Below are 26,811 nucleotides of genomic sequence, written 5' to 3'. Positions count from 1 at the left end.
GTTCAATCTTGGTGTTACACATGCTGTGGGTTGGTCAATGTATGATGACGTATACCCATCATTATAATATTCTGCGAGTATTTTCACTTGTCTAGAACCCCTGGTGTTCTGTTTTAATGTTTCCATAGTTTTGCCTTTTTGAGAATGTCATATTGTAGTTGACTCTTAAGTAGGGGTTCCAACCCTCTGTGTAGTTGAGTGTCATGTATATTTTTACAGTGGACACTTCATATCTGCAATTTTGTATTCATAGATTAAAACAGTTGTGGATCATTTAGTAATCTGTGTATAAGTGGTCCCACACAGTTCACACCTGTGGTGCTCAAAGGTCAACTGTAGTTGGAATCAGACAGTATGTAATAATAGCATTTTTAGGTTGGCTTTTTTCACTTAGTAATATGCTGAATAATATTCCACTGTCTGGATGTGAATTCATTATCCATTCTGTCTGTTCTACTGAAGGACAGACGTCTTGGCTGCTTTTCAGTTATGAATAAACCTACTGTAACCATTCTTGTGTGTGAACTTAAGTTTTCAACTCCTCTGAGTATATAGCAAAGAACGCAATTGCTAGATTGTGAGGAAGAATCTTGTGAAGTGGCTGTATTATGTTGCGTTCTCACCAGCAGTGAAAGGGAATTTCTGTTGCTCCACATCCTTGCTGTTGTCAGTGTTCTAGACTGTGGCCATTCTAATAGATACATAGTCGTATCTTGTTTTAATTTACATGTCCCTGATGACATATGATGTAGAACATCTTTTCATATGCTTGTATGTCATCTCTATGTTATCTTTGGTGAGGTGTCTCTTAAAGTTTTTGGCACATTTTTTAATCAGGTTGTTTTCTTATTGTTGAGCTTTAAGAGTCAACAATATATTTGGGATAACTTTTTTTTTTTTTCCTCATTCTTTTGCAAATAATTTATCCCAGTCTGTGGCTTGTTTCCTTATTTTCTTGACATCTTTCATAGAGCTGGTTTTTATTTTAATGAAGTCCAGCTTATCAGTGAATTCTTTCATAGATTGTGTCTTTAGTGATTTATCTAAAAAGACATCACCATAGCCAACGTCATCTAAGTTTTCTCCTATGTTATTTTCCAGGAGTTTTATGGTTTTGCATTTTACTAGATTAAAAAACAATTCTTCAAAGATGATTGCATTGTTTACTGTTCAGATATTAGCTGTCAGTCTCATTATTGTTCCTTTGAAGGCAACATTTGATGGTGGGAAGGCTTTAGCTGCTTTTAGATGTTCTTTTTGTCTTTGACCTTCCCCAGTTTTACTATGATGTGACTTATCTTTTTATTTTTATTGATGTGTACATATCTTTTTATTTGTCCTCTTAGGATTTGTTGGGCTAACTTGAACCTGTGGTTTGATAGCTTTTATCAGCTTTGGAAAATTCTTCAGCATTATCTCTTGTAGATATTTCTTCTGACCTGTTCTTACTTTCTTTACATGTCAGACATTTTTGCATTGTCCTTTGTCTTTTATTTTTCTTTTCTGTTTCCCAATCTTGTGTTTCATTGAGCTTTTCTTTTTTTTAAATTAATTTTTGTTGGATTGTAGTTGATTTACAATATTGTATTAGTTTATGTTTCACTGAGCTTTAAACCAGAATAGATTTTTCTCACCTCTCTTTAGTTTACCAATTCTCACTACAGTATATTGGAGATTGGAAATGGCAACCCACTCCAGTATTCTTGCCTGGAGAATCCCATGGACAGAGGAGCTTGGTGGACTTTAGTCCATGGGGTCACAAAGAGTCGGACACTCTGAGTGAGTGACTGAGTGACTAACACACACTACAGTGTATTGAATCTACAGTTTACCTGCATCCGTTGAGATATTAATTTTAGTTATTGTATTTTTCAGATATAGAATTTATATTTTTATAATGCATAAACTCATAAAGTCTGAGCTTTATAATATTAACATTTGGAACATTGTTAAATTTGTTTCTTCTGATTGTTCATCTTATCTTGTTTCTTTATCTGCCTGGTGGTTGTTTGAATGTGTTTAAGACAACCATGCAGGGTCCAGTATCAGAGTTTGAAAAGATAAGAGTTTGTGGTCACTTTGAGAGCTTGCCTACTTATGGTTCATCCTTAACTCCTTATGCTTATTCTTTGGGTCTCAATTCAAAGGATATGGATTTTCTCATGCTTCCCACCTGTGGCAAGTCTGAAGCTTACCTTGTGAGGCTTTGCTCCATTTCTCAGTCTTAGCTGCCTCTTCTAGATGCGCCCAGGGAAAAGCTGCCCTACATATCTGTCTCTCTCTGGATATCCTCCTCTTGGATCTTGGCTTACTGATTCTTAACTGGTCTTCAGTTCTCTGATGCTCTTTAAGCATACCCCCCACGTCTCCTACTTTTCTCCTTTCTCATTGGAAGGTTTTTAGATCAATTTGCTATTACTGGAAATTGAACTATTTTTCCTTGCTGTTTAACTTATTCACGGATATATAATTTCTGTATTAACTTTTAAAAAATTATTAAAGTACTACTCTTGTAATATAGTATATTAAAAAGATGCATAGAAGTTTAAAGGAGCAGGAAAAAAATCACAGTGCTGTCAGTGAGAGGCAGTTACTATTAATAGTTCCTTTTTTTAAAAAGAGTTTTTGTGGGGTTGGGTTTGGGGAAGAGTTTGGAGGTAAGCTTATTTTGGCTATTCTGAGTTTGAGGTGATTAAAATATCTAGGTAGAGTTATGCTTGAGGCATTTAGATATTAAACAGATGATTTGATTCAAGAACAGGGTGTCGATCTGAATTTGCACATTAAAAACAATGTTAGTTGAACCTATCAGAGTAAATAAATGGAAGGCAGTGGTAGTTGTAGACTTCCTCTATTAAGGGTGGCGCAGATTGAGAAGGGATAGGGTAATTATGGGAGAGGTAAGATAGAACTCAACTTTTGTAGAGTTGGAAAGGCCAAGACAGTATCATATTTTTTATTTGTAAGTTATGTGCCTATGGGAACATTTTTTTCTATTCCATATTTAATGGCTTTGGTTCAGTTTTTTTAGCATAAAATTCTGTATGCTGAATAATAGTATGTAAAACAATATTATAGTGTGAAATATTAATTTGCAGTTATTCTGTGGCCCTTCTACTCTAGTCAGTAAAGAAGAAATTATGTTTAGAAGAGGCAAAGTCTACATGGAGGAGTTAAAAAGAGGAGGATGCGAAAAAAGTGAGGAGAGAGAGGGAAAAAGAAGGAAGAATGAAGTTAGTGTTTTACATCTAATCACAGACCAGATTAAGAACTTGACGTTCAGGATCTCAGACTTGCTAATAGTCTTGTGCAGATGACTGTCATCAATCTCGTATTCTATTAAGTGTGCATAATCATGAAATCACAGTGTTAATAATAAAACTATGTTAAACACAAAAGATTTTCATACTAAATCAGTTTGTATGTATAGAGACAATATAGGAAGCAGTACTTTTGTTCTTCCTGTTCACATAACCATTGGTACTAAAAAAAAAAGAGTGACTTTATACCGAAGTTTCTTGGTGACATACGTTATTTTAGTTCTATACCAGACAAGTTCTTTAAATAGACGTGCACAAAGGGCATTTAAAGATAGATTAGAAATTCATGACCACATACCTACTTATTTTTAACATATACTTTGAATTATCTGTTTATTTCTGCAGTTGTAATTATTTTGTATTTTTTGTGTTTGGTCATTAAACAAGAGCCCTTACAATATTGATATTTGATTTAACAGAGCTACAATAGAAGAGGCATACTCCAGGTCAATGACAAAACTAGCAAAATCTGCAAGCAATTATTCACAACTTGGGTGAGTTAATTTCTTTGAACAGCTCTTTCAGTGTTGATTTAGCCGAAGTTTTTGAGAATAATAGGTTTCCATTAAAGATGTAATAGTTCATAAATATAAAATATATAGTTGTTTAAAATATGCCTATATGAATATATTCTTGACTTAATAGAAAATACAGCTGAATTTGTTGAATCAGTTAATGCAAAATGAAACTTACTTTTCCCCCTTTAAAACTACATAGTCTTTCAGTAGTATAATTTTGGGATTATAAATGTTATGTGTTATGCACATTATTCTGGTTTTCTATAAGTTCATTTACATTCTGTTGAACAGTGGTCTTTAAAAACCCACTTAATATAAATTTTATTAAAATTATTAAAATGCATTAGAAATGTCAGTTAGGATTTTATAGACTACCTTTAAATTTTCCTTTTAAAAATATGGGCTCAAGAAATGTTTTCTTTGAAAAATGAATATTATTAATAAGAATATATTTTGAATGAGGTATACTTATGGCCATAACAACTCTGGAAAGAGTAATTGTATAATTTGAATAATAACAAGTCTGGAAGGAATACTTAGTCTGACTTATATAAAATTGGGGGAGATATATTTTAACTAAGATGTTAAAATGGTCTTATATTTACTTAGTGTAAAGATTTTTACAGTGATACTCAGTAAAAGATTCCTCTTCCTCTGGGATTCTGATGAATCTATGATTCTTCTGAAATTTTATATAAGATTTTGTGTAGGTGTTAATCCATACTTCTGATGAAGGGGTGTATACCGGTTATCAGATTCACATATGGTTCTTATGATCTAAAAAGCTGGTTAAGAATGACTATTTTATGAAAGTATTGTCTAGTGTAATTGGATGAGTTTAAACAGAAGTCTTCCTAGTTTGTAGCCCAGATAAAGGGGGTTAGGGCTCTTAGTTCATCCTCAGGGTGGTGACACTGTCCTTTATGTAAGTGCTAACAGCCGCAGCCAAGAGGATCTTCTGCAGTTCTGTTTTCACCCAGAGGAGAGTGGAGACTGGTAGCTGATGGCTGTGTTTGTTTTTTCCTCCCAGTTGTTCTGCAGTTATTGGTTCCTTCCATGCAACTTCATTCTTCCTTCTTTTTCCCTCTCTCTCCTCACTTTTTTCGCATCCTCCTCTTTTTAACTCCTCCATGTAGACTTTGCCTCTTCTAAACATAATTTCTTCTTTATTGACTAGAGTAGAAGGGCCACAGAATAACTGCAATAATAGAAACTAGCTTTAACGAACTGGCTTTTTTTTTTTAACATATATATAACAAATTATTTTCTTTCATATGCTCACTCTTTTAGGTTTCCAGTATGATTGATATTTTAGAAATAATATTTTAAAACAATTTTTATTGGAATATAGTTGATTTACAGTGTTGTGTTAATTTCAGTTGTACGGCAAAGTGAATCAGTTATCCGTGTGTGTGTGTGTGTGTGTATGTATACACACACACACCCAGTCTTTTTAAAATTTCTTTTCCCATATAGGTCATTATAGAGTACTGAGTAGAGTTCCTGTGCTTTGCATATAGCATAGGTGCTTGTCAGTTATCTTTTTTATATATAGTAGTCTCCCAGTTTATCCTCCCCTGCCCCTTGGTAACCATAAGTTTGTTTGTTTTTTGCATCTGTGACTCTACTTCTGTTTTTTGTTTGTTTTTTGAAGATTCTTTTCCCATGTAGGCCATTAACAGAGTACTGAGTAGAGTTCCCTGTGATACACAGTAGGTTATTGTTAGGTGTATTTTATACATAGTGGTTTGTATCTGTCACTCCCTGTCTCACAATTTATCCCTCCTCCCCCTTTTCCTGGTCACCATAAGTTTGTTTTCCACATCTGTGACTACTTCTGTTTTGTAAATAAGTTCATTTATGCCGTCCTTTTTTTTAGGTTCCACACATGAGTAATATTGTATGATATTTGTCTTAGTTCACTGAACATGAGGCATAGTTTTAATCTAGGAAATTCTACCTTATTTTTGTTACCAGGTGGGAGGTAGAAAAAAACATGTGTTTCCTAATAAAGTTGTCAGTAACTTTCCTATTAAAGTTGTCAGTTCTGTCTTTGAAATGTATGCCTTTCATGAATAATAGATGTTATATCATTTTTTTAACAGAAAAAATGATTTTAAATATTACTGAAATTGAATTTTATCTTTCTGAATTTAATTTCATTTAAACATATTTTGGATTCATTAGCTTCATTTCTTAGTGCTTATTGTATGTTACTGTGTATTACTTGGCCAGAAAAAAGTTGTGTGTATCAACCTTTATAAAATGGAATAGTTGTAATTCCTTAAAGAAACCTTATTTAAAGAAATCTTATGCTAAACCTCCTTTGTTAAAGTGAAGGGACACTCTGGTCTGTTTTGTGAAATCCAGACTGTCAGGTATCAGGTTTACTTGAAGTGATACACATGTATTTTGGTGCTGTTGTGAGTGCATACTTTTCAGGTGTCCTTTTTTCTCTTGAAATTTTCCATCTAATTACTTGCCAGTTTTAGTGCTGATTAGATTCTAAAGTGGGAGGTAAGATCTAATCAGAACAGTCCTATTTAAGTATTTATCCTCTTTGAACATTATTGTTACTGCTTAAAATGATTGTCAGTCAGCTTTCTTGCAGGCTAAGAAACACAGCAACCGGTAAAGAGTACATATTAGGATGAGTGATTTCTTTCTCTACCTTCTTGCCTTAGTGATCATTGCTACTCTTTGTTTTTGTTTTATCATAGAGCAAGGCAAGTGCTGTTGAAAATATCTGACAAAGTACCTGAGGAAAGCATAGGATAAAATTACTCTTATATCATTCTCTACTGACCAAATTAAACTGACCTTTGGCATCCTAAGTATTATCCAAGATATTATAATATAGTCATTCTTGGAAGTACTTGAACCTGCTAAAAATATTAAATTCTCAATGTTGAGAAAAAGTGATAGAAAAGTGTCATACGTTCTGTACCAAGTGTAGTAGGAAGGGGACCGTCTAGTGTTTGTTGAAGTACATGGTAAAATCTGAAACAAAGTTTCGGAAGACAGTTCTAAAATAATTCTTAAATAAACTTTAATGATGAAGACATTTAGAAAATCATGTGCAGATTTAACTTTTGCATGTTGAAATTCAGAAGAGTTTTTACTTTTTAATTGTATTTTTTTATTTGGCCACACTGCATGGCATGGCTTACGGGATCTTAGTTCCTTGACCAGGGGTTCAACCTGTGCCCTCTGCACTGGAAGTGTGGAGTCCTAACCACTGAATTGCCAGGGAATTTCCAGGAGCTTTTATTTTCAGTGAAACTTTTTAAATGGAGCACTACAGGGTCTAAAATTGAGATTTGATAATAGATTAGTTTTAAACAGACAGTGATTAGAAAGTCTTCTGATAGAAATCTAAATAACCAAATCAACTCAGAAAATGACATTTTATAGTTAAGAGAGGGTCATGGCCAGACCTGTGATATGAATTAAGTCATTTCTGTGTATCTGAGGCATAAAAATATTTTAAATAATTAACCAAGGCCTAAAAAATCAAGATCAGTCTTTCAGTCATTTCATTTGTGATTTAATTTCATCTCATCTTTTGCTCATTATTTCCTGTTTTGGTTCTATTAGGTTCTATTTTGGAGCTTAAACTTTTTTTTTCCTTTTAGTAAATTATTCCCATGTTTTCTTCACTTTAGAACATTTGCACCAGTGTGGGATGTATTCAAAACATCTACAGAGAAATTAGCAAATTGTCACTTGGATCTTGTTAGAAAATTACAAGAATTAATAAAGGAAGTTCAGAAGTATGGAGAAGAACAAGTTAAGTCACATAAAAAGGTATCAGTTTTGTTAATCATTGGTTTGGTTGGTCAGATATTGAATACTTTGTAGTTCTGTTATTTTGATGAATCATTTCATACCTAACAGACTAAAGAAGAAGTTGCAGGAACTCTGGAAGCTGTTCAAGCCATTCAGAGCATAACTCAGGCCCTCCAGAAATCCAAGGAAAATTATAACACCAAGTGTGTAGAACAGGAACGTTTGAAAAAGGAAGGAGCTACACAGAGAGAAATAGAAAAGGTAATTGTAATAAAAATAATACCTCTGTGTTTTCAAAGTGTTTTCAAATACAAGACTGCATTTAATCTTTAAACACTCAAGAATGATCTCATGCTAACGATGAAAGTCACTGCGCATGTTAATGATTTCCCTAAGTGAAACAGAAGTAGGTTTGCAAAATATGTTGTGTATGGTAAGTAGTTTAGCAAATACATGAAAAGGGATGATGCTTTGTATCAGTGACACATTTGTAGGCTATTTGTATAAGATAATTGATGAGATAGTCCTTGGTATAAGATTTAATAATAAGGTAAAAAAAATTTTTAAGCTAGACTTTGGTATATTTAGCAAGGCAATAGATACTTGAAGGTAAGCTATAAATATATGTTGTGGGTGATTTATTGCTGACTTTGAGCCCATGTATCTAGCATTGTGGTAAACCACAACGCTTTCCCTGACTCTCATCTTGATTGAAAGTAGATTTTTTTTTTCTCCCTTTCAAAACAGTTTAACCATCCACTTGTTTGATGTGGTATATTATCATTTAGGAATCAGTCATAGAGAGTGATAATTTTGAAAGCTTTGTAGATTATTTGAAATATCCAGTTAAAAAAAATGTAACTATCTTGGAATTATAATAATTATAAACTTGTATATACATGAGCAAAAACTAGAAATCTGGAAAAATCAAAACAGTCAATGGAATTTGGGATATTATGTTTCCTTTAGTGTTGTGCAATAAATAAAAATTGGGAGGGGGTAAAAAATGAGGCACAGCAAATTCATGATTTTCAAACATAGCATTTCAGACACAGCAGTTAAGAATAAAATATAAAAAGAGAAAGTAAAGCAAAATAAAAGGCAATGGCACCCCACTCCAGTACTCTTGCCTGGAGAATCCCATGGACGGAGGAGCCTGGTGGGCTGCAGTCCATGGGGTTGCGAAGAGTCGGACACGACTGAGCGACTTCACTTTTCCCTTTCATGCATTGGAGAAGGAAATGGCAATCCACTCCAGTGTTCTTGCCTGGAGAATCCCAGAGACGGGGGAGCCTGGTGGGCTGCCGTCTATGGGGTCGCACAGAGTCGGACATGACTGAAGTGACTTAGCAGCAGCAGAAGAACAATATTATTCTTCTTAATGAACTAGAAATGGAACAGAAACTCAAAGGCATGTGTCAGGATTGATTATGCAGGCTTGTTGGACCCAAAGTCCTAAGTTAGGCGGTGGAATTTAGCTCTTGTATGGTATAGGGGACTAAATACTGCCCACTTGAGGTGAAGCCACAAGGAACCCCACTCCCTTGGAGAAGCTATAAATAGCAAAAAAAAAAAAAAAAAAAAGACGTGCTGCTGAAGGGCTAAAGCATTATTGGAAGCTGGGGCTTAACGGACACAGTTCTGAGTGGCAATCAGGCCACGGATTTGCCCTGATTATGACAATTTTGATCATATCCTCAATATTCTTCCAGGGATGTAATTAAAAGCTGCCTTTGTAAGACTGGTAGTAAATTGGAACCTTGGAGGGCTGGCAGGAGATAACCTGAAACTGCTAGATGGGGACGGGTGAGCATAAATGATTAAATACAACATAGTTCTAGGAGGTGATGTTTACCTTGTATTCTATAGAGTTGTCCACCGATGGAGGGACAGGGAGTAGAGAGGGGAAAAAAAAGAAACCTCACACTTGAAACGAGCAAACAACCACACTTTTAGAGTACATCTTAAGAAATCTCATATAGCTTTCCCCTGCTATACAACAGTGGATTTTTCACATGAAAACTTACATGAACCAAAATGGCAGAGAAGCAGTTGCCTTAGAACACATCTTGCTAATGAACATATGAAGGAAATTGAGTTAAAGCACAGATGCTTACAGAAGCAGTTCAGATCTGTGGAGACCAATGCCGAGATGCTAAGTGTAGATCCTGGAAAGGAGCTTGGATCACTCTCACTGGTCTCAGGGTGTGTGCTCGCTTCATATTGGCTCCTGCAAAGCAAACACTCAGTACTGTTTTTCTTTTCACCTTTTTTTTTTTTTGTAAAAGTGAAAATCCTCCCTGGATTTTGTTCCAGTTTGTGAAGACAGGTGCTAATGTAATTCATTAGTAAAAGCAAAGTGGCATAAGACAAACTTTGGGAAAGCAAGGGAGACCTTTGTTAAGACAGATGGCAACAAATTTAACAGCTAGAAGAAGAATTCAGTTCAAATAAAATTTAGATTTATTAAACATGATCAGAAACATTCATATATGTTGAGGATGTTCAGAGTTGCAAATGAACGTAACACTTATATAAAAGAAATTAAGAAAGACAGATGAAACAACTAGTAGATGGGAAAACAGCTAACTAGAAAACTTGGCAATGAAATATATAGTTACTTCAATTTTAAAAAAGCATTAGAGAAGATAAACTTCAGAGTTGATATAGTGAAAGACTGAATTCGGGAACTTACCAGTGACATATGCAGAGAGTAAAGGTCACCATGGTCTGCTGTGGATTTTAGAAGAAAAAAATTGGAGAGGATGGTAGACAGGTAATATTTGAAGAGTTAACAGATCAGAATTTTTTAAGAATTAAATTCAAGAATTAGATCATAAATACATTCTCGGTATTAAGCAGGTTAAAGATAATTCAGACTGAGACACCAGAAAAAAAAAAAGAATGTTAAAAGCTACCAGGTATATCTTTTCCCTCACATCTCTGAAATTAGAATGCATCTTCACATGGTGGTGGTGTTATAATCACTGTGGGCAGGTGGCATCTGCCGTGCGGTCTCACTGGCTCTGTGAGCTTGGTTGTATATCTGGTGGCTTGACTGGACAGCTGCAGCACTGGTGTTTCAGGTGACAGACCACGTTAAGACCATCGAGGGAGGAATGGTTCTGATTGTTACTTGAAAACCTTTTGTTGAGATCTGGTAAAATCAAGAAAATGTAAACACCACTGTTTGGAAGAAAATCTGAAGATGATGGTGCAGCACTTTTAAGATATTCTCTGTCAATAATATTTTTGGTGACTTTGAAGACAATAATATGTAGGGGGAAAAACAGACCTTAGTAGCCCCTGACTTGGAAGTAACTGAGAAGAGTCAGACTCTGAATGTGAAGAAAAATTTAGGAGTATCTCAAACAGTTTATTTTGCTGTCTTTTTTATTTTTATCACACAAGAATAAAAATCTACCTCCAAGTAAGTCTAAAAGAGCTCTTACAATAAGTCTAAAATAAAAATTTTAAGTGATAAGAAAGCATAATTTCATGGTTTAATCGACAGTGTTTTTCTGTTTGAGTGGTATACAAAATAATGGTGTGTTTTACAATTAATGGTATATTAGACTTCCCTGGTGGCTCAGACAGTAAAGCGTCTGTCTACAATGCGGGAGACCTGGGTTCGATCCCTGGGTTGGGAAGATCCCCTGGAGAAGGAAATGGCAATCTACTCCAGTACTATTGCCTGGAAAATCCCATGGACAGAGGAGCCTGGTAGGCTACAGTCCATGGGGTCGCAAAGAGTCGGACACGACTGAGCGACTTCACTTAGAATTAGTAGTAGTCAAGTATAACATTAAGCATAACTACTGAAAAGAGTATAATTTAAATCTTCTGAATCAGCAAAAAGAAGAGAAAGCAGTGCTTTTTTCTAATTGTTCTGCTCAAGAGGTGATATTGTTGCTTGTGATACTTGAGGTGTTAGTGTGTCTCTGATTCATATGTAGTTAAATCCAAGCTTAAGTAAATATTTTGGCGTGTAATAAGCTCTTTATTACCATGAATGTAGATTTTTTTTTTTTAAACATAGATCTTTGAACTATTTTTTGTGTGTGTGAACTTGAAAACATACTTACTGGATATTATGACATAGTATGCTTCTCATCTTCATTTACAAACCCTTTTATAAAGCGCCATTTAGAAGTTACTCATATTTGTGGACTATGACAAAGTACTTATTTTTTATGTATATATTTGATTCATAAGATGTTACTGGGAAAATTATATAGACCCTTAAACAGAATTATTTCCAGTAGTATATCAATAAATTTATTTATAATGCTAAGGAAATGATAAAATACAGGATTTCTTTCATTATCACTAGGTAATCTATTAGAACCCGTCTTTTAATTATGAGAAGAAATGTAGCTATTGCTTTTAAAGCTTAGTTTCTTCTGACCCAGTTTCCTGTTTACTTATTTATTTTATTTGGCTGCATTGAGTCTTAGTTGTGGCGCGCGGCTCTTCATTGCGTCATGCGGGGACTTCTGTTGCAGCGAGTGGGCTCTGTAGCTGCAGCCCGCAGGCTCAGTAGTTGTGCACGGGCCCTAGAGCATCGGACTTGGTGGTTCCCTGGCGCGTGGGATCTTCATTGCCAGACCATGAATGGAAACCGCATTCAGTTTTGATACAAGATATGGTTTTAATACACTGCAAGATAAAGTGGTGTCCTATATTCTTTGTTTATAAAGGCCAGCAAGGATAGAGTATATATGTTTAACATAATATATGCAGTAAAATTTTCAAGACAGTGCAGAGTTAACTTTTTTAGGGTCTAGAACTGTATGCATCTCTTGCCATTCCCAACTTCCAGGTAAACCCAACTTTGTGTTTCGAATACTTAATAGATTAGTTTCTAATACTTATTTTGAGACTCCTGAACGTAGCTGGAAATAATTGCCTATGGTTCTGATTGTCTGTGTACAAATTCCAGGGTTTGCAGCTTAGCCCTCAGTGGCTCTTTGTAATACTTTTACTCCTGTAATTATTACCAGTTGCATCCTCCATAACCATGGTTTGAAACTTTATTCTGAAGTTTCCAACCACAGCCTTCTCTTCTTCACTCATAGCAGACTACCTTTTATCACACCAAGAAAGTGGAGATCTTTTATCTTGAAGTGCTATAGCTTCTCTCCTATTTTTTGATCTTCTTTAAACTCTTATTTACTTCAACACCCCTTCCCTTCAGACTTCCTGTATTCAAATTGAGCAGTCTTTTGAGAATAATTAAATTCTTGATAGCCACATGTCTGCCCCAATCTACTGGTTACTTTCCACCAATTTCTAGCCTTTTTTGTATAGGTTATGCTTCTTTTATGAACTCCCTGAGGAAAAGAGTCCTACATAATTTGTCTTCCTGTTCCTTGGTGCCTAATATTTAATGTATTGTTAAGTTTGTGTTGAATAAGTAACTTTGATAAAAGTTAAAACTATTATAATACAGTAGCAATTAAAAAATAGAAATCTTGAAAAATAGACAATGATTAAAACAAATTACTGACTTTCTGAAGTGTAAAAAATATTAAGCAACATCAAGGAAAATTGAATTTTTTTTTTTTTTCAACTTTTGTGCTAGCTTTATAGTCACTGATCAGACCTTAAATGGAGTATCTGTTGTGGGAGAAAGGAAGAAGACTCATAGCATATTCTGCTGGTATTGTCACATTCTTGATTGCTGAATTTTTAGTAACATTGTACTGTTATAATGTGATTGTGTGATCTTCCTCTGGGTTATAAATGAAAGTATTTTAACTTTTAAAAGCACATTCCACTGGACAAGAGAATTAGGATTTAATTTCTACATCATTGTATGACCATAACAAAAACACTAATAAGAAAGACTTGAAAAAAGGTGTTAAAGTTAGTTTATGTCATCTTGAACTCAGCATAGGCCTCATCTCTTAAAATGAACTTTTTTTTTTTTTTTAAGGAAAGTAAAGTGATTTTGTGTAATTCTAAATGTTTTTGTTTTGTTACAGGCAGCTGTTAAATCTAAGAAAGCTACAGATACTTACAAACTCTATGTGGAAAAATATGCATTAGCAAAAGCAGATTTTGAACAGAAAATGACAGAAACAGCTCAGGTTGGTACTTTTAAGGCTTTAAATCTAAAATAGGATATTTGTATTTATTGTTTATAAATTACAGTAAGTTATATTAAATATATTTCTGATATAATTTTTTGTCATAAGATTTTTTTATATAGAAACTGTTAAAATACACAGTCTCAATATTTTAATAATGCTGTTTTAAAAATACACCTCTTATTTTGGAGATTGAAAATTATGGTCAGTCAGTAGTTATAATATCATAAGGGATTATTCAGATCAACTAGAAGAGAATGTTCTAAGAGAACATTGGAGAAAATGAGGACATTGGTAGATGATGAAGATTATGTATGGGTTTTAAAATTGACTTATACTTAAGTAGAAAACTGGAAATCACTCAGTGCTGAGGATGTAGTAGTTAATAAATAAAGCAATCAAGAATCCCTGCTCTCCATTTTAGTAAGGGAAAATATAAGATTTTAAAAAGTCTGTCTCCCATTAACTTGGGATAAATTATATTCAATTTGATATTCTTAAGGCCTTAATTACAGGGCTAGATTTAAGATGGGTGCCTTTTATGAATCATATCCAAAGCTTCTACCCTCATGTCTTGTTCTCTTGGTTTGTTTTTTTCCTTAACAGCTGTCATCATCTAACACCATGAATTTTATTTACTGTTTCAGACAGGGTAGGATGGGGATGCTGTGATGACAGAGAATCCCCACAGATCTCAGTGGATTACAATAGCAAGTGCATGCTGCTTGTCCATGATGAGTCAGCTCTTCACTCTGGCACTGAGACTGGTAGAGAAACCTCTTTTTAGAGCATTCTTAGTCATCGTGTCTGAGAGGACTAGAAATGTGGTGAAGCACACTAGCTTTGCTGCCCATATTTTTTATTGTCTGTCTTCCACCATTGAGTAAGTTCTGTGAGAGCAGAGACTGATTTGTGTGCTGCTATCTCCTCTGCATTTAAAACAGTTCCTAGCTCATGGTAGGCACTCTGTAGGTGTGAAGAAGGACTTTATGAATCTGCCTTTCTGGATTCTAGGGCGTCATCCTGCTTGGAGTGCTAAATGAGTCACGTCCCAGAAACAAAGCGTTTGCGTGCTTGTGTGTAGGCATAATGTACTCATCTTACCATGTTGCAGGCACTGCTAGATGCTAGATGTATACAGTATGTATGTAAATAAATTCTCTGTGCTTTATGTGGAGTATACAGTATAGAGGAGGGAGACAGTAAATATATGCTTAATTATAAAGTTACAGATTATTATAAATGTCACAAAGGAAAAGAACAGGCTTCCATGAGATCATGAGATAGAATTATAGAGATGACCTAATTTGGACTAGAGACTTCCCGGGTAGCCCAGCTGGTATAGAAAATACCTGCAAGGGAGATGAAGAGGAATGTGACTGAGAGACCATGGAAAAAAAAAAAAAAAGAAAATACCTGCAATGCAGGAGACCCTGGTTTGATTCCTGGGTCAGGAAGATCCGCTGGAGAGAGGGTAGACTTCCTGTTCCAGTATTCTGGCCTGGAGAATTTCATGGACTGTATAGCCTGTGAGGTCAAAAGAGTCGGACATGACTGAGTGGCCTTCACTTAATTTGGATTAGGGAGTTAGGAAAGGCCTTTTTGGAGAACTAACATTTAAAATTGAGCCTTGAAGAATCGGTACAAGACAGTCTAGGGTATGTGTGTTCCAAGCATTGGGGACCATGGCTATGAAGGCCTAGGTGTATAAAAGAGCTCCACATTCTAGAAAGTAAAAATGCTTACTAAAACAGGAGACATGGTGGTTAGAAATGAGATTAAAGAAATAGTCAAGGACCAGGCTCTAGTGAGGGCTTAGGTTTTCTTCTAAGAGCAGTTGGAAGGCACTGAAGAGCTGTATGCAGGGATACGACATGATATGATCTGCATTTTTAAAGCTAATTTTGACAATTTCATAAAGAATGGATTATAGTGAGGCCAAAGGAGAATCATGAGTCCAATTTGGAAGGTAGTATTGTAGTCCACTGAGAAGGATAAGAGTCAGTGTGGTGGCCTTGGAGAATGAGAGAAGTGAATACATTTGGATGTGGCAGGGTTAGGGTGGGTGGGAGAATTCTGAAGGAGTTCCAGGTCTCTTCCAGGTTTGACAGAGATGAATAGCAAAGTCTAGATGAAGAGCTGTTAGTTTGAGGGGTCGGAAGGGGATCTCCTGCATTGTAGGCTGATTCTTTATCCACTGAACCATCGGGGATTAATCCCTATATACTTAAGTGGAGAAAGCAAATGGCTGTTTTGGAGGCTCTAAGTAATCTGGACTGGACATAATGTTCACAGTCCCTTATTGACAATTCTGAATTCTCTGAAACCCCCCCCCCCTTTTTTTTTCTAGAATTCATTTGGCAGCAGAACTTGATTTGATCTGATGTGAGGCTATATATAGTCTCTTTATCCTACTTAGGCTGAATATAAATGTTTTCCTTTAGTGTTTGATAAACAGATGCCACTGCAGATCCTACTGGTAGTATAATGACATAGATGATAACACGTTACCTTTATTTAAAAAAAATCCAAAATATTTAAATTCCCAAACACTTGGTCCCGAAAATTTTGAATAAAGAATTAGGCCTTTATAATATAGGGGCTTGGCAGTATACAAAACCATAATGACATGATCTTTGGATAGAGAGTGGGGAATTAAGCCAAACTCTGAGAGGTTCATCATTGTCAGTTTGGAAGAGGAAGAGATGCTGAAACCCAAGTAGGAGAAGCCAGAGAAGGAAGAAAACTGGAAAGTGTCATGTCCTGGCAGCTCAGAAGTGATAATGTTTCAGGAAGGGTTTAGTTGTGTTAAATGAGGCTCCAACTCCAGTGAGATAGAAAGTTACAATTTCTGTAGCAACTGTGGTGGTTGTGGACTCCAGCAAGTTCTGTTTTATCTTTTAAATCATTAGGAACACTCATGTATAAGGCAGTTATTGATTTATTTTCTATCGGAAAGATTAGTTTCTATCAGTGAAAATCTTGCCTTCAGTTATTTAATTTGAAAAAAGAGAAGTTAGAATTTGTTCAAGTCAGTGTTTTCGTTTGTATGTGTTACCTTATGTAGAATCTCAGCACTTATTTTTCCCTTCCCTCTTTCTGCTTCCTCATTACATTTTTTTTTTCAGATTGGCATTTTAATTGTTTATCTTGCCAATCCCAAGATGGAATAATTAATTTGTTTGAGCAGATGTTTAGCCACGCTGCTTTTAAATAAAGGTGATGGTATGCGGTGCTAATACGTGTATGTTTTCTCTCGTGTTCACTCTTTCTCTCTCTCTCTAGCATGTACACACAACCATAGAACAGGTTAACTCTTGTTTCTTAATAGGTAGTAGGCTTTATTTCGGGTTACTTAGAAGGGGAAAGAATTCTTTTGCTGCTTTGGTTTTTGTTCCAGGCCAAGCAGGCTGACGTAATCCTAATGGGAAAGGGGTCTGTCAGTCTAGCAGTAATGAGATTTTGGTGGCAGGACCACACCAGAGTGAGAAGAAATTGAGTCCTTGGGTGAAAGAACTTAGACTTTACTTGGAGTACTTGTGATGTAAATTTTTTCACTTGAGAATGTGTGCTCAGTCACTCGGTCATGTCTGACTCCTTTGCAACCCCTTGGACTGTAGTCAGCCAGGTTTCTCTGTCCGTGGGATTTTCCAGGCAAGAATACTGGGATGGGTTGCCATTTCCTCCTCCAGGGGATCTTCCCCATCCAGGGATTGAACCTGCATCTTCTGTGGCTCCTGCACTGGCAGGTGGGTTTTTTTTGTTTGTTTGTTTTTTTTACCACTGAGCCACCTGGGAAACCCTGAGTTAAGAATAAGCATGACTGAAATTGTGACTATGCTTATGCTTTTCACCACTATCAGTTTAACTTGAAACAGTAGGGAGATTTTGTTTACTTTGAACAGTAACATGGCTAGTACAAAGAATTTGAGATTTGTTTAATTAACACCCTCAGATTAAGTTTAGTATTAGAGTGCTTTTATATCTCTCTCTCTATCTATCTATCTATCTGTAGTGGTGGTGTTCAGTTGCTAAGTCATATCTGACCCTTTGTGACCCCATGGACCCCAGGCAGCACGCCAGGCTTCCCTGTCCTTTACTATCTCCTGGGGTTTGCTCAAACTCATGTCCGTTGAGTCGGTGATGCCATCCAACCATCTCATCATTTATTGTCCCCTTCTCCTGCTGCCTTCAATATTCTCAGCATCAGGGTCTTTTCCAGTGAGTTGGCTCTTCACATCAGCATCAGCCAAAATATTGGAGCTTCAGCTTCAGCATCAGTCCTTCCAGTGAATGTTCAGGGTTGATTTCCTTTAGGATTGACTGGTTTGATCTCCTTGCTGTCCAAGGGACTCTCTCGTCTTCTCCAACACCACAGTTCAAAAACATCAATTCTTTGGCGCTCAGCCTTCTTTATGATCCAACTCTCACATACATACATGACTACTGGAGAAACCATAGCTTTGACTATACAGACTTTTGTTGGCAAAGTAATGTCTCTGCTTTTTAATATGCTCTCTAGATTTGTTCGGAGAAGGCAACGGCAACCCATTCCAGTACTCTGCTTTTCTTCCAAGGAGCAAGCGTTGTTAAATTTCATGGCTGCAGTCACCATCCACAGTGATTTTGGAGCCCAAGAAAAGAAAATCTGTCACTGTTTCCACTTTTTCCTCATGTATTTGCCATGAAGTGATGGGACTGGATGCCACGATCCTAGGTTTTTGAATGTTGAGTTCAAAGCCAGCTTTTTAACTCTGCTCTTTCTCCCTCATCAAGGGCTCTTTAGTTTTTCACTTTCTGCCATTAGAGTGCTATCATCCATCTGCATATCTGAGGTTTTTGATGTTTCTCCTGGCAGTCTTGATTCCAGCTTGTGATTCGTCCAGCCCAGTATTTCACATGATGTACTCAGGCAGGGTGACAGTATATAGCCTTGTCATAATCCTTTCCCAATTTTGAACCCAATTTTTGTTCATCTGTAGTGGCTGACAAAATTGTACTTTTTAAAAACGCTAATGTAACAATAATATGAGCCCAGTGAATTTGAATGCAAGGAAGAAAAATCTGTTCAGGAAAGTTTATTCATTTATATTCAAACACTTGATACTATATTCCTTTGCTAAATAACTTAATTTATTTAATAGTCACTAATTTTGAGGAATTGTGATATTTAGCAATATCTTCCCACCAGAAATAAAGCATAATTTCAAAATTGCAGCTAAATCATGCTTTTGGGTTCTGTTTGTCTTCACGCTTCAAGATATTTCTCACTTATTAAGGATCTGACTTAGGTTTGGTGTTTCAAAAGAGAAAGAAGGTGCATAGTTTTCTTGGTATTAGGAATCATCCATATGAAATTAGTGGCCATTTGACCAGTCTTTTCCTGGATTTGAGACTACCTTTCTGTGGGAAAACATCTTGTTCATCAAATTGCCAAATAGTAAGCTAAGGGTGAATTCTTATAATAGAAACATAAAGTAGAATCATGTTCTGGCTGACTGTTCCTCAGTTCTTAAGAATAATTCAGGATCTTGCAGTTTTGGTATTCTTATTGGACTTGGTCGGAATTAGCCAAAACAAGTTCTGTATTTTAACTCTGTCATTCCTCACGAATAAAATTGGTAAGTTTTTGGACTGTTGTTACATTACTGCCAAAACTGTAATTTCACCATTATTGATTTTTTTTGAAGTTCATACCCTTTATACAAATACGGATATGATTATTTGGCTTAGAGATTTCTGATGCATGCTGAAGGAAACTGAACATTTAATATGGGGTGAGGGAATTTAATTTGATAAACTAGGGAAAAATAGCAAACATCTAGGCCTGCTCCTTAGACCTGATATAATTTGCCAAGAAAGAGGGTAGTCAGGTTTGGCAGTGGAAATGACAGATGTATTTTTTCTTTTTTTATTTGAAAATGACTAGTTCAGCATTTCCCAAATCCTGTTTTGAAGAAAATTATTGTGAGATATTAATAGATACTCAGAGAGGAAGAGAAGGGTTGTATGGTTAAATTTGGAAGACACAGGGTTAAGCAGAGTAAAATAAGCTTTGTTACTTTAGTATTTCTCAGTTTTTAATATATTTTTACTTTAATATATCTTTACTTCCGTTTTTAATATATTTCTTATGAAGTGAAGTATAGCACTGGTTTTCTTCCCGGGAAGTAAAGACCACAATAACGTGGAATTTTTTTCCCAGCAATATTCTTACCTCTTTCTAGCCCATTTCCTGAATAGTGCTGGGGGATCTGTGTGTTTTGTAATTTGAAAACATTCCCCAGGTCATCTGAATCATCCCTGCCTTCAGTTGAGAACTGCTGAGATAGAGTATACACACACGTTTTCACAGATTTCTTAAACCATAGATTACCTCTTTTGGAGAGTACATATTAATATTTTAAGAATTAGACATTTTGAAAGTCGCTGGGCTAGATTGTAAAGTCTTAAGAAGTAAACTGTAGTTTTAGCTCTGCCAGCTAGTTGTTTTTCAGTTTTTTTAAATACTTCTCCTTTTGGTTTTTTGACACTATTCTCTTCTGGGTCTCCTCCTAATTTTCTGACCCTGATTATAAATTTTAATTTGTGGTATCTTCTAATACGAAAAAATTCATATTTGCCTGTGAAATGGCACAACAAAAAGTTAACTTTTTCTTATGTTATATTTCAGTATGTTAACTAGACTCATTTGTCTAGAAGCATAGTTCAGTTCAGTCGCTGAGTTGTGTCCAACTCTTTGTGACCCCATGGACTGCAGTACGCCAGGCCTCCCTGTCCAACACAGACTCCTGGAGCTTACTCAAGCTCATGTCCATTGAGCCATCCAACCATCTCATCCTCTGTCATCCCTTTCTCCTCCTGCCTTCAATCATTCCCAGTATCAGGGTCTTTTCAAATGAGTCAGTTCTTCCCAACAGGTGGCCAAAGTATTGGACACCAACTTCAACATCAGTCCTTCTGATGAATATTTAGGACTGATTTCCTTTAGGATGGACTGGTTGGATCCTTGCAGTCCAAGGGACTCTCAAGAGTGTATGTTTAAAAAAAAAAAAGAGTCTTCTCCAACACCATAGTTCAAAAGCATCAATTCTTCGGCACTCAGCTTTCTTTACTGTCCAACTCTCACATCCATTTATGACTATTGGAAAAACCAAAGCTTTGACTAGATGGACTTCATTGGCAAAGCAACATCTCTGCTTTTTAAAGCATTGTTAAATTTTATATAATAATGGTAACTTGTTAAATTTGGTTAGCTGTATTAAGATGACTTCGAAAAATTTGTTTTAATTTCAGAATATATCTGTGTGTGTGTAATTTTTTTTTTTATATATTTGCTCCCCAGAAATTTCAGGATATTGAACAAACTCACCTCATTCACATAAAAGAAATTATAGGATCCTTGTCAAATGCTATTAAGGAAATTCATCTGCAAATAGGCCAGGTAAGTTTTCACTTTTAGTAAACTGATTCATGAGAATTTCATGTTCTCTTATGACTTTAAAAATCCAAATTCTTTGCGTGGTACTGAATTATTTCAGATGAAGACTATATAAAGACTATATATTTACATGTATTAAATATGAAATAACCTGGAGTTTATAATCCTATCAAGGATGATAATTTAATTTTAAAAATTAACTTTGCTCAGTCTCTTTACATTAAAAGTCTGCTGTTAACAATTTTTGAATATTTCTTTTTAAAGTTTTATTTTAAAATTTAGAATAGCAACTTTAGTAAGTTATAGAATTTATACTTAGAAATTTTCCAAAAATATAAAAGTGGTTTAATGATGATATTTAGGGTGCATTGAAATATAACAGAGAAAGATGAAGTCTTTGTTACTAAAATTCTAATACTATTTTCATTGCTTTATGAGTTTTATTTCTTATAAGACTGATGTCTCTAAAACACTCAGATATAAACATGTCACTGCACTGACTTCTATTTTAATTGTTTTGTGAAAATTTTGTCTGAAATACAGTAAGAATATTTATGGAAAATGAAAAAAACTTATCTTTATTTCATTTTAACAGGTCCATGAAGAATTTATAAATAACATGGCCAATACTACAGTTGAAAGCTTGATACAAAAATTTGCTGAGTCAAAAGGCACTGGGAAGGAAAGACCTGGTAAGATGACAGACTCTGCAAAGAGGTGTATTCATATTTCCCATTCAGTAACAAGTGTGTTTGCCTTTAAATTCCAAAATTGCAAAATGGAGCTTGGGAGATACCTAAAAATCTGTGTGAAACCTCAGATGTCATTTACTTTGTGTCAGATGGTACATTAGGTTTTTGTTTTGACCTTCAGTATTAATAATTAAGTACTACCTAAAATGGTTATCATGGGCTTCCCTGGTGGCTCACACAGTACAGAATCTGTCTGCAATGCAACAGACATGGATTTGATCCCTGGGTCAGGAAGATGCCCTGGAGAAGGGAATGGCAACCCACTGCAGTATTCTTGCCTGGAGAATTCCATGGACAGAGGAGTCTGGCAGGGTGTAGTCCATGGGGTCGCAAAGAGTCAGACACGATTGAGCAACTAACACTTACTTACTAAAGTGGTTATCATACTTTACTAAATGAATATATTAAAGTTTATATTTTCATAAGTGTAGTTAGCAACAGAAGGCCATTTTATAAGACAAAGAGTGGAAGAAAATATTGAGCCCTCAGAGCATTGAAGACAGTGGAGAACCTTTCTTAAAATTTAGTAAGAATTTAAATTTTCTTTCCTCATTCATATATGTATTCAATGTTTTTATCGAGTGAGTATAGGAATCCTCTTTCCTATTTTATGAAGAGATGACTATAGGTTTCCTTAATCTCACTTTTAATATATATTTTATATCAGATATCATAAGCAGCATTCTCTTACCTACTCAGCATACTTACAGTCTTCTATTTAATAGATTTCTTGAATCTATTTATTATACTTACAGTCTTCTAGATTTTTAAAATCATTTATTCCATATTCTTTTTTTTTTTTTGTTATAGCTTTTCTTCCAATATTCCATATTCTTTCAAGATACTTGTTTTCATTCCACAGGTAAAAAGTATTCAGTTCTCAGTGGACTGAAGTTAAAATCTAGTTTAGAATTCAGGAAAATGAATAAGTGATTTGAGAAGTCTGAGCCATTTTTCTTTAGTTCACAATACTAAGTTTAAAACCTAAATCATCTTCACTTCCTTTTTCCCACATTTTGTTAAGTTTTACATTGTATTGATTCAGTTTCTTCAATATTTTTCCCTTCAGGCTTTCCTCCTTATATCATTGAATGCAGCAGGAGGTTTCTAAATACAGGCACAGTAAAGATTTCTCTAGTCTATCTTATATTGTATAGCATATTAATGCTTTGGCTGTAAAATTATGAACTTAATAACTGCCTTACTCATAAATCGCTGTCTTTTCATTATCAGTTCAGTCGCTCAGTCGTGTCCGTCTCTCTGCGACCCCATGGACTGCAGCACACCAGGCCTCCCTGTCTATCACCAACTCCTGGAGTTTACCCAAACTCATGTCTGTTGAGTTGGTGATGCCATCCAACCATCTCATCCTCTGTCATCCCCTTCTCCCCTTCTCCATCTTCAATCTTTCCCAGCATCAGGGTCTTTTCCAATGAGTCAGTTCTCCATATCAGGTGCCCAAAGTAATGGAGTTTCAGCTTCAGCATCAGTCCTTCCAATGAACACTCAGGGCTGATTTCCTTCAGAATGGACTGGTTGGATCTCCTTGCAGTCCAAGGGACTCTCAAGAGTCTTCTCCCAACACCACAGTTCAAAAGCATCAGTTCTTCGGTGCTCAGCTTTCTTTACTGTCCAACTCTCACATCCGTTCATGACTACTGGAAAAACCATAGCCTTGACTAGACGAACCTTTGTTAGCAAATTAATGTCTCTGCTTTTTAATATGCTGTCTATGTTGATCATAACTTTCCTTCCAAGGAGTAAGCGTCTTTTAATTTCATGGCTGCAGTCACCATCTGCAGTGATTTTGGAGTCCCCCCAAAATAAAGTCTGCCACTGTTTCCACTGTTTGTCCATGTATTTGCCATGAAGTGATGGGACCGGATGCCATGATCTTAGTTTTCTGAATGTTGAGTTTTAAGCCAACTTTTTCACTCTCTTCTTTCATTTTCATGAAGAGGCTCTTTAGTTCTTCTTCACTTTCTGCCATAAGGGTGGTATCATCTGCATATATGGGGTTATTGGTATTTTTGCTGGCAATCTTGATTCCAGCTTGTGCTTCATCCAGCCTAGCTTTTCTCATGATGCACTCTGCATTTCTCCTTTATAGAGAGAATGAACTTTAGATTCTGGACTTAGATTCAAAGCCTTTCAGGATCTGCCCTTGCCCAGTCTTTAGTGTTACTTTCCATTACTTCTTTTCTGTCGTCCTCCACTGCAGCCAACCTGAACTGCTTGCTGTTTCCTATTCATACTCCCTTTGTGCCCTTGGTACCTTAGTTATGTTCATGTGTACTCTAGAAAATGCTATATCCTCTCATTTGCCTACACCATCGTTGTTGTCTAACTTAGATTTTAGTAATTGTGCTTTTGTGAAGAAAGGTTCTGTATTTGATTCATCTGTTTATCTTCATTATGTGTAAATAGTACATTTTTGCTCAGTGAATGAACAGATGGACATATATGGTAAGGTTAGGATGTTAAAGAGGTTGAAATGGTTGAAGATACTGGAATGGATGGAATGCTGTTAAAAAAGTCTTGGTAAAGAAATAGTAAATAGTTATGGCTAAAAGTTTAGTGAGTACTTATTTGTACCAGGTACTGTGTCAACTGCTTTGCAGGCAAAGCTTGGTCTTCAGGAACTCTTGGAAGTAGGTACTTTTATTCCCATTTTACAGATGATGGAAATATTGAGAGGTTAAGTTATTTGCCCAAACTAAGTACATGGCAGAATACTGGGATTAAATTTCAGAATCCTTGACCTCAAGGCCCATGCTTTGGAGGAATGAGAATTGAACTGCTTAAGTTTACATATGTAGAAAGAATGAGAATGCTGAGATATATAACTATAGAGTAGTGTGAAACCCTAAAATTTATTGTAAAGATTGGATGATTGGATGGCATCACCAACTGGATGGACATGAGTTTGAGTAAACTCCGGGAGTTGGTGATGGAGAGAGAGGCCTGGCGTGCTGCAGTCCATGGGGTCGCAAAGAGTCGGACACGACTGAGTGACTGAACTGAACTGAAGACGAGTTATGAGAGGTAAAAACAAAGAATTTTTATATAGATCATTTAGAAATATTGATAGAATAAAAGCAAATGTGTATTGGCTGACTGAAAATGCCTTAGAACTGAGTGAGGCTGGTAGATTGTATCATTATCAGTATCCTTTTTGTGACACTATTTTGTAGTTTTGCAAAATGTTATTTCAGGAAACTGGGCCAAGTGTACAGGGAATCTTGTTGTATTTCTTTTCCTTTTTCCTTTTTTATGCTGCAGCTAAGTCACTTCAGTTGTATCCGACTCTGTGCGACCCCATAGACAGAAGCCCATCAGGCTCCCCCATCCCTGGGATTCTCCAGGCAAGAACACTGGAGTGGGTTGCCATTTCCTTCTCCAGTGCATGGAAGTGAAAAGTGAAAGTGAAGTCACTCAGTCGTGTCCGACTCTAGCGACCCCATGGACTGCAGCCCACCAGGCTCCTCCGTCCATGGGATTTTCCAGGCAAAAGTACTGGAGTGGGGTGCCATTTCCTTCTCCAAGACATGAAAGTGAAAAGTGAAAGTGAAGTCGCTCGGTCATTCCTTTTTTATAAAACTGTGTAAATCTACAGTTACCGCATTAAGTTCAGTTGCTTTCTTATCTGTGGTATAGCACAGCACTTAACCCTGTAGTTTGTGGTCTCTGCTTTACTACTAGTGAGATGTAAGCCTCAAAGTCTCATCTATAAAGTGAGGATAATAATAGTACCTACCTTGTGGGGTTTTGTGAGGTTCACCTGAGATAATGTAACATTTATTGAGTACTTAGTGTTATTTTCCCCAAATTAATACATACTCGATTAATAGATAGGTACTATGGGATATTGCTTATTTATAAATTTAAATGTATTTGCCTCAAGATATACAAAGACATGGAGCAAATTTCTGTGACTAACTGGTAAGAGGGAGGCCAAGATTGGTGATGACATGGGCTTTCCTAGAATTACTTAACCCAGAATTAGGTGACAGTTTTAGGATGACTGTTGACATCATGTATATAGGTGACTGATTTTCAAGATAAATGATCCTAGAACTAATTTAGGGGAAAGAAAAGGCGTGAGTGGGGGTGGAATGGAAAGGTTGAATACTACTTCTCTAGTTGACTTGCTGTGGGCAACAAGTTACGCCTCTTTCATACATTTTGCACTATCTGTGGGCACTAGAGGGAGCTCATTTCAGTAATGGAAATTTTGTGTGTCTCAGAAAATAATACATGTGATTGTAAGAAATTACTGGATTTAAAGAATTTTGTTTTGTAAGAAATACACTTCCTTCAATTGTGTATACTAGGGCTTCCCTGGGAGCTCAGCAGTAAAGAATCTGCCTGCAGTGCAGGAGATGAGGGTTTGATTCCTGGGTTGGGAAGATCCCCTCAAGTAGAAAATGGCAACCCACTGCAGTATTCTTGCTTAGGAAATCCCATGGACAGAGGAGCTTGGCAAACTGTGGTCCAGGGGGTTGCAGAGTCAAAACACACACACACACAAGCACTCTCTGTCTCTCTCTCTCTCTCTCTCTCTCTCACACACACATTCTCTCTCTCTCTCTCTCTCTCTCTCTCTCTCTCACACACACACACACACACACACACACATATGTCCCTCACACACACACGTCCCTCACACACACATACACACAAACACAGACGCACACTGCTGGTAACGTTTTTTTCTCTTTTGTAAGGGCTCCCTCTGGTGGATGAGTTCTTCTGTGAACTGGTTTTAGTCCAATGGGACACAATTTTAAAAGAAAGCAAGAGGCTGACTTCTTTAGAAACTTTGCATAAACTGAAAGTTAAACTATTTGTCTTACACTGAAAAATGAGTATTTTTTTCTGTAGTCAGTTATCTGTTGA

General features: G+C 36.1%; 1 protein-coding gene across 2 annotated transcripts in view; it reads left to right on the top strand.

The window, feature by feature from the left end:
- Positions 1-26,811, top strand: part of FCHO2 (FCH and mu domain containing endocytic adaptor 2) — a 126,118-nt gene that overhangs the window by 30,626 nt on the left and 68,681 nt on the right. For both annotated transcript variants that reach the window (XM_061393291.1, XM_061393292.1), the window contains 6 exons: positions 3,740-3,814; positions 7,504-7,645; positions 7,736-7,888; positions 13,615-13,719; positions 21,065-21,163; positions 21,756-21,852. In XM_061393291.1, the coding sequence (XP_061249275.1) occupies positions 3,740-3,814; positions 7,504-7,645; positions 7,736-7,888; positions 13,615-13,719; positions 21,065-21,163; positions 21,756-21,852 (671 nt within the window). The remainder of the gene's footprint in view (positions 1-3,739; positions 3,815-7,503; positions 7,646-7,735; positions 7,889-13,614; positions 13,720-21,064; positions 21,164-21,755; positions 21,853-26,811) is intronic.

This window comes from Bos javanicus, chromosome 20, assembly GCF_032452875.1.
Source record: "Bos javanicus breed banteng chromosome 20, ARS-OSU_banteng_1.0, whole genome shotgun sequence".
Lineage (NCBI taxonomy): Eukaryota > Metazoa > Chordata > Mammalia > Artiodactyla > Bovidae > Bos > Bos javanicus.
Note: the sequence above shows the minus strand (reverse complement) of the source record. Positions and strands in the feature narration are given on the sequence as shown.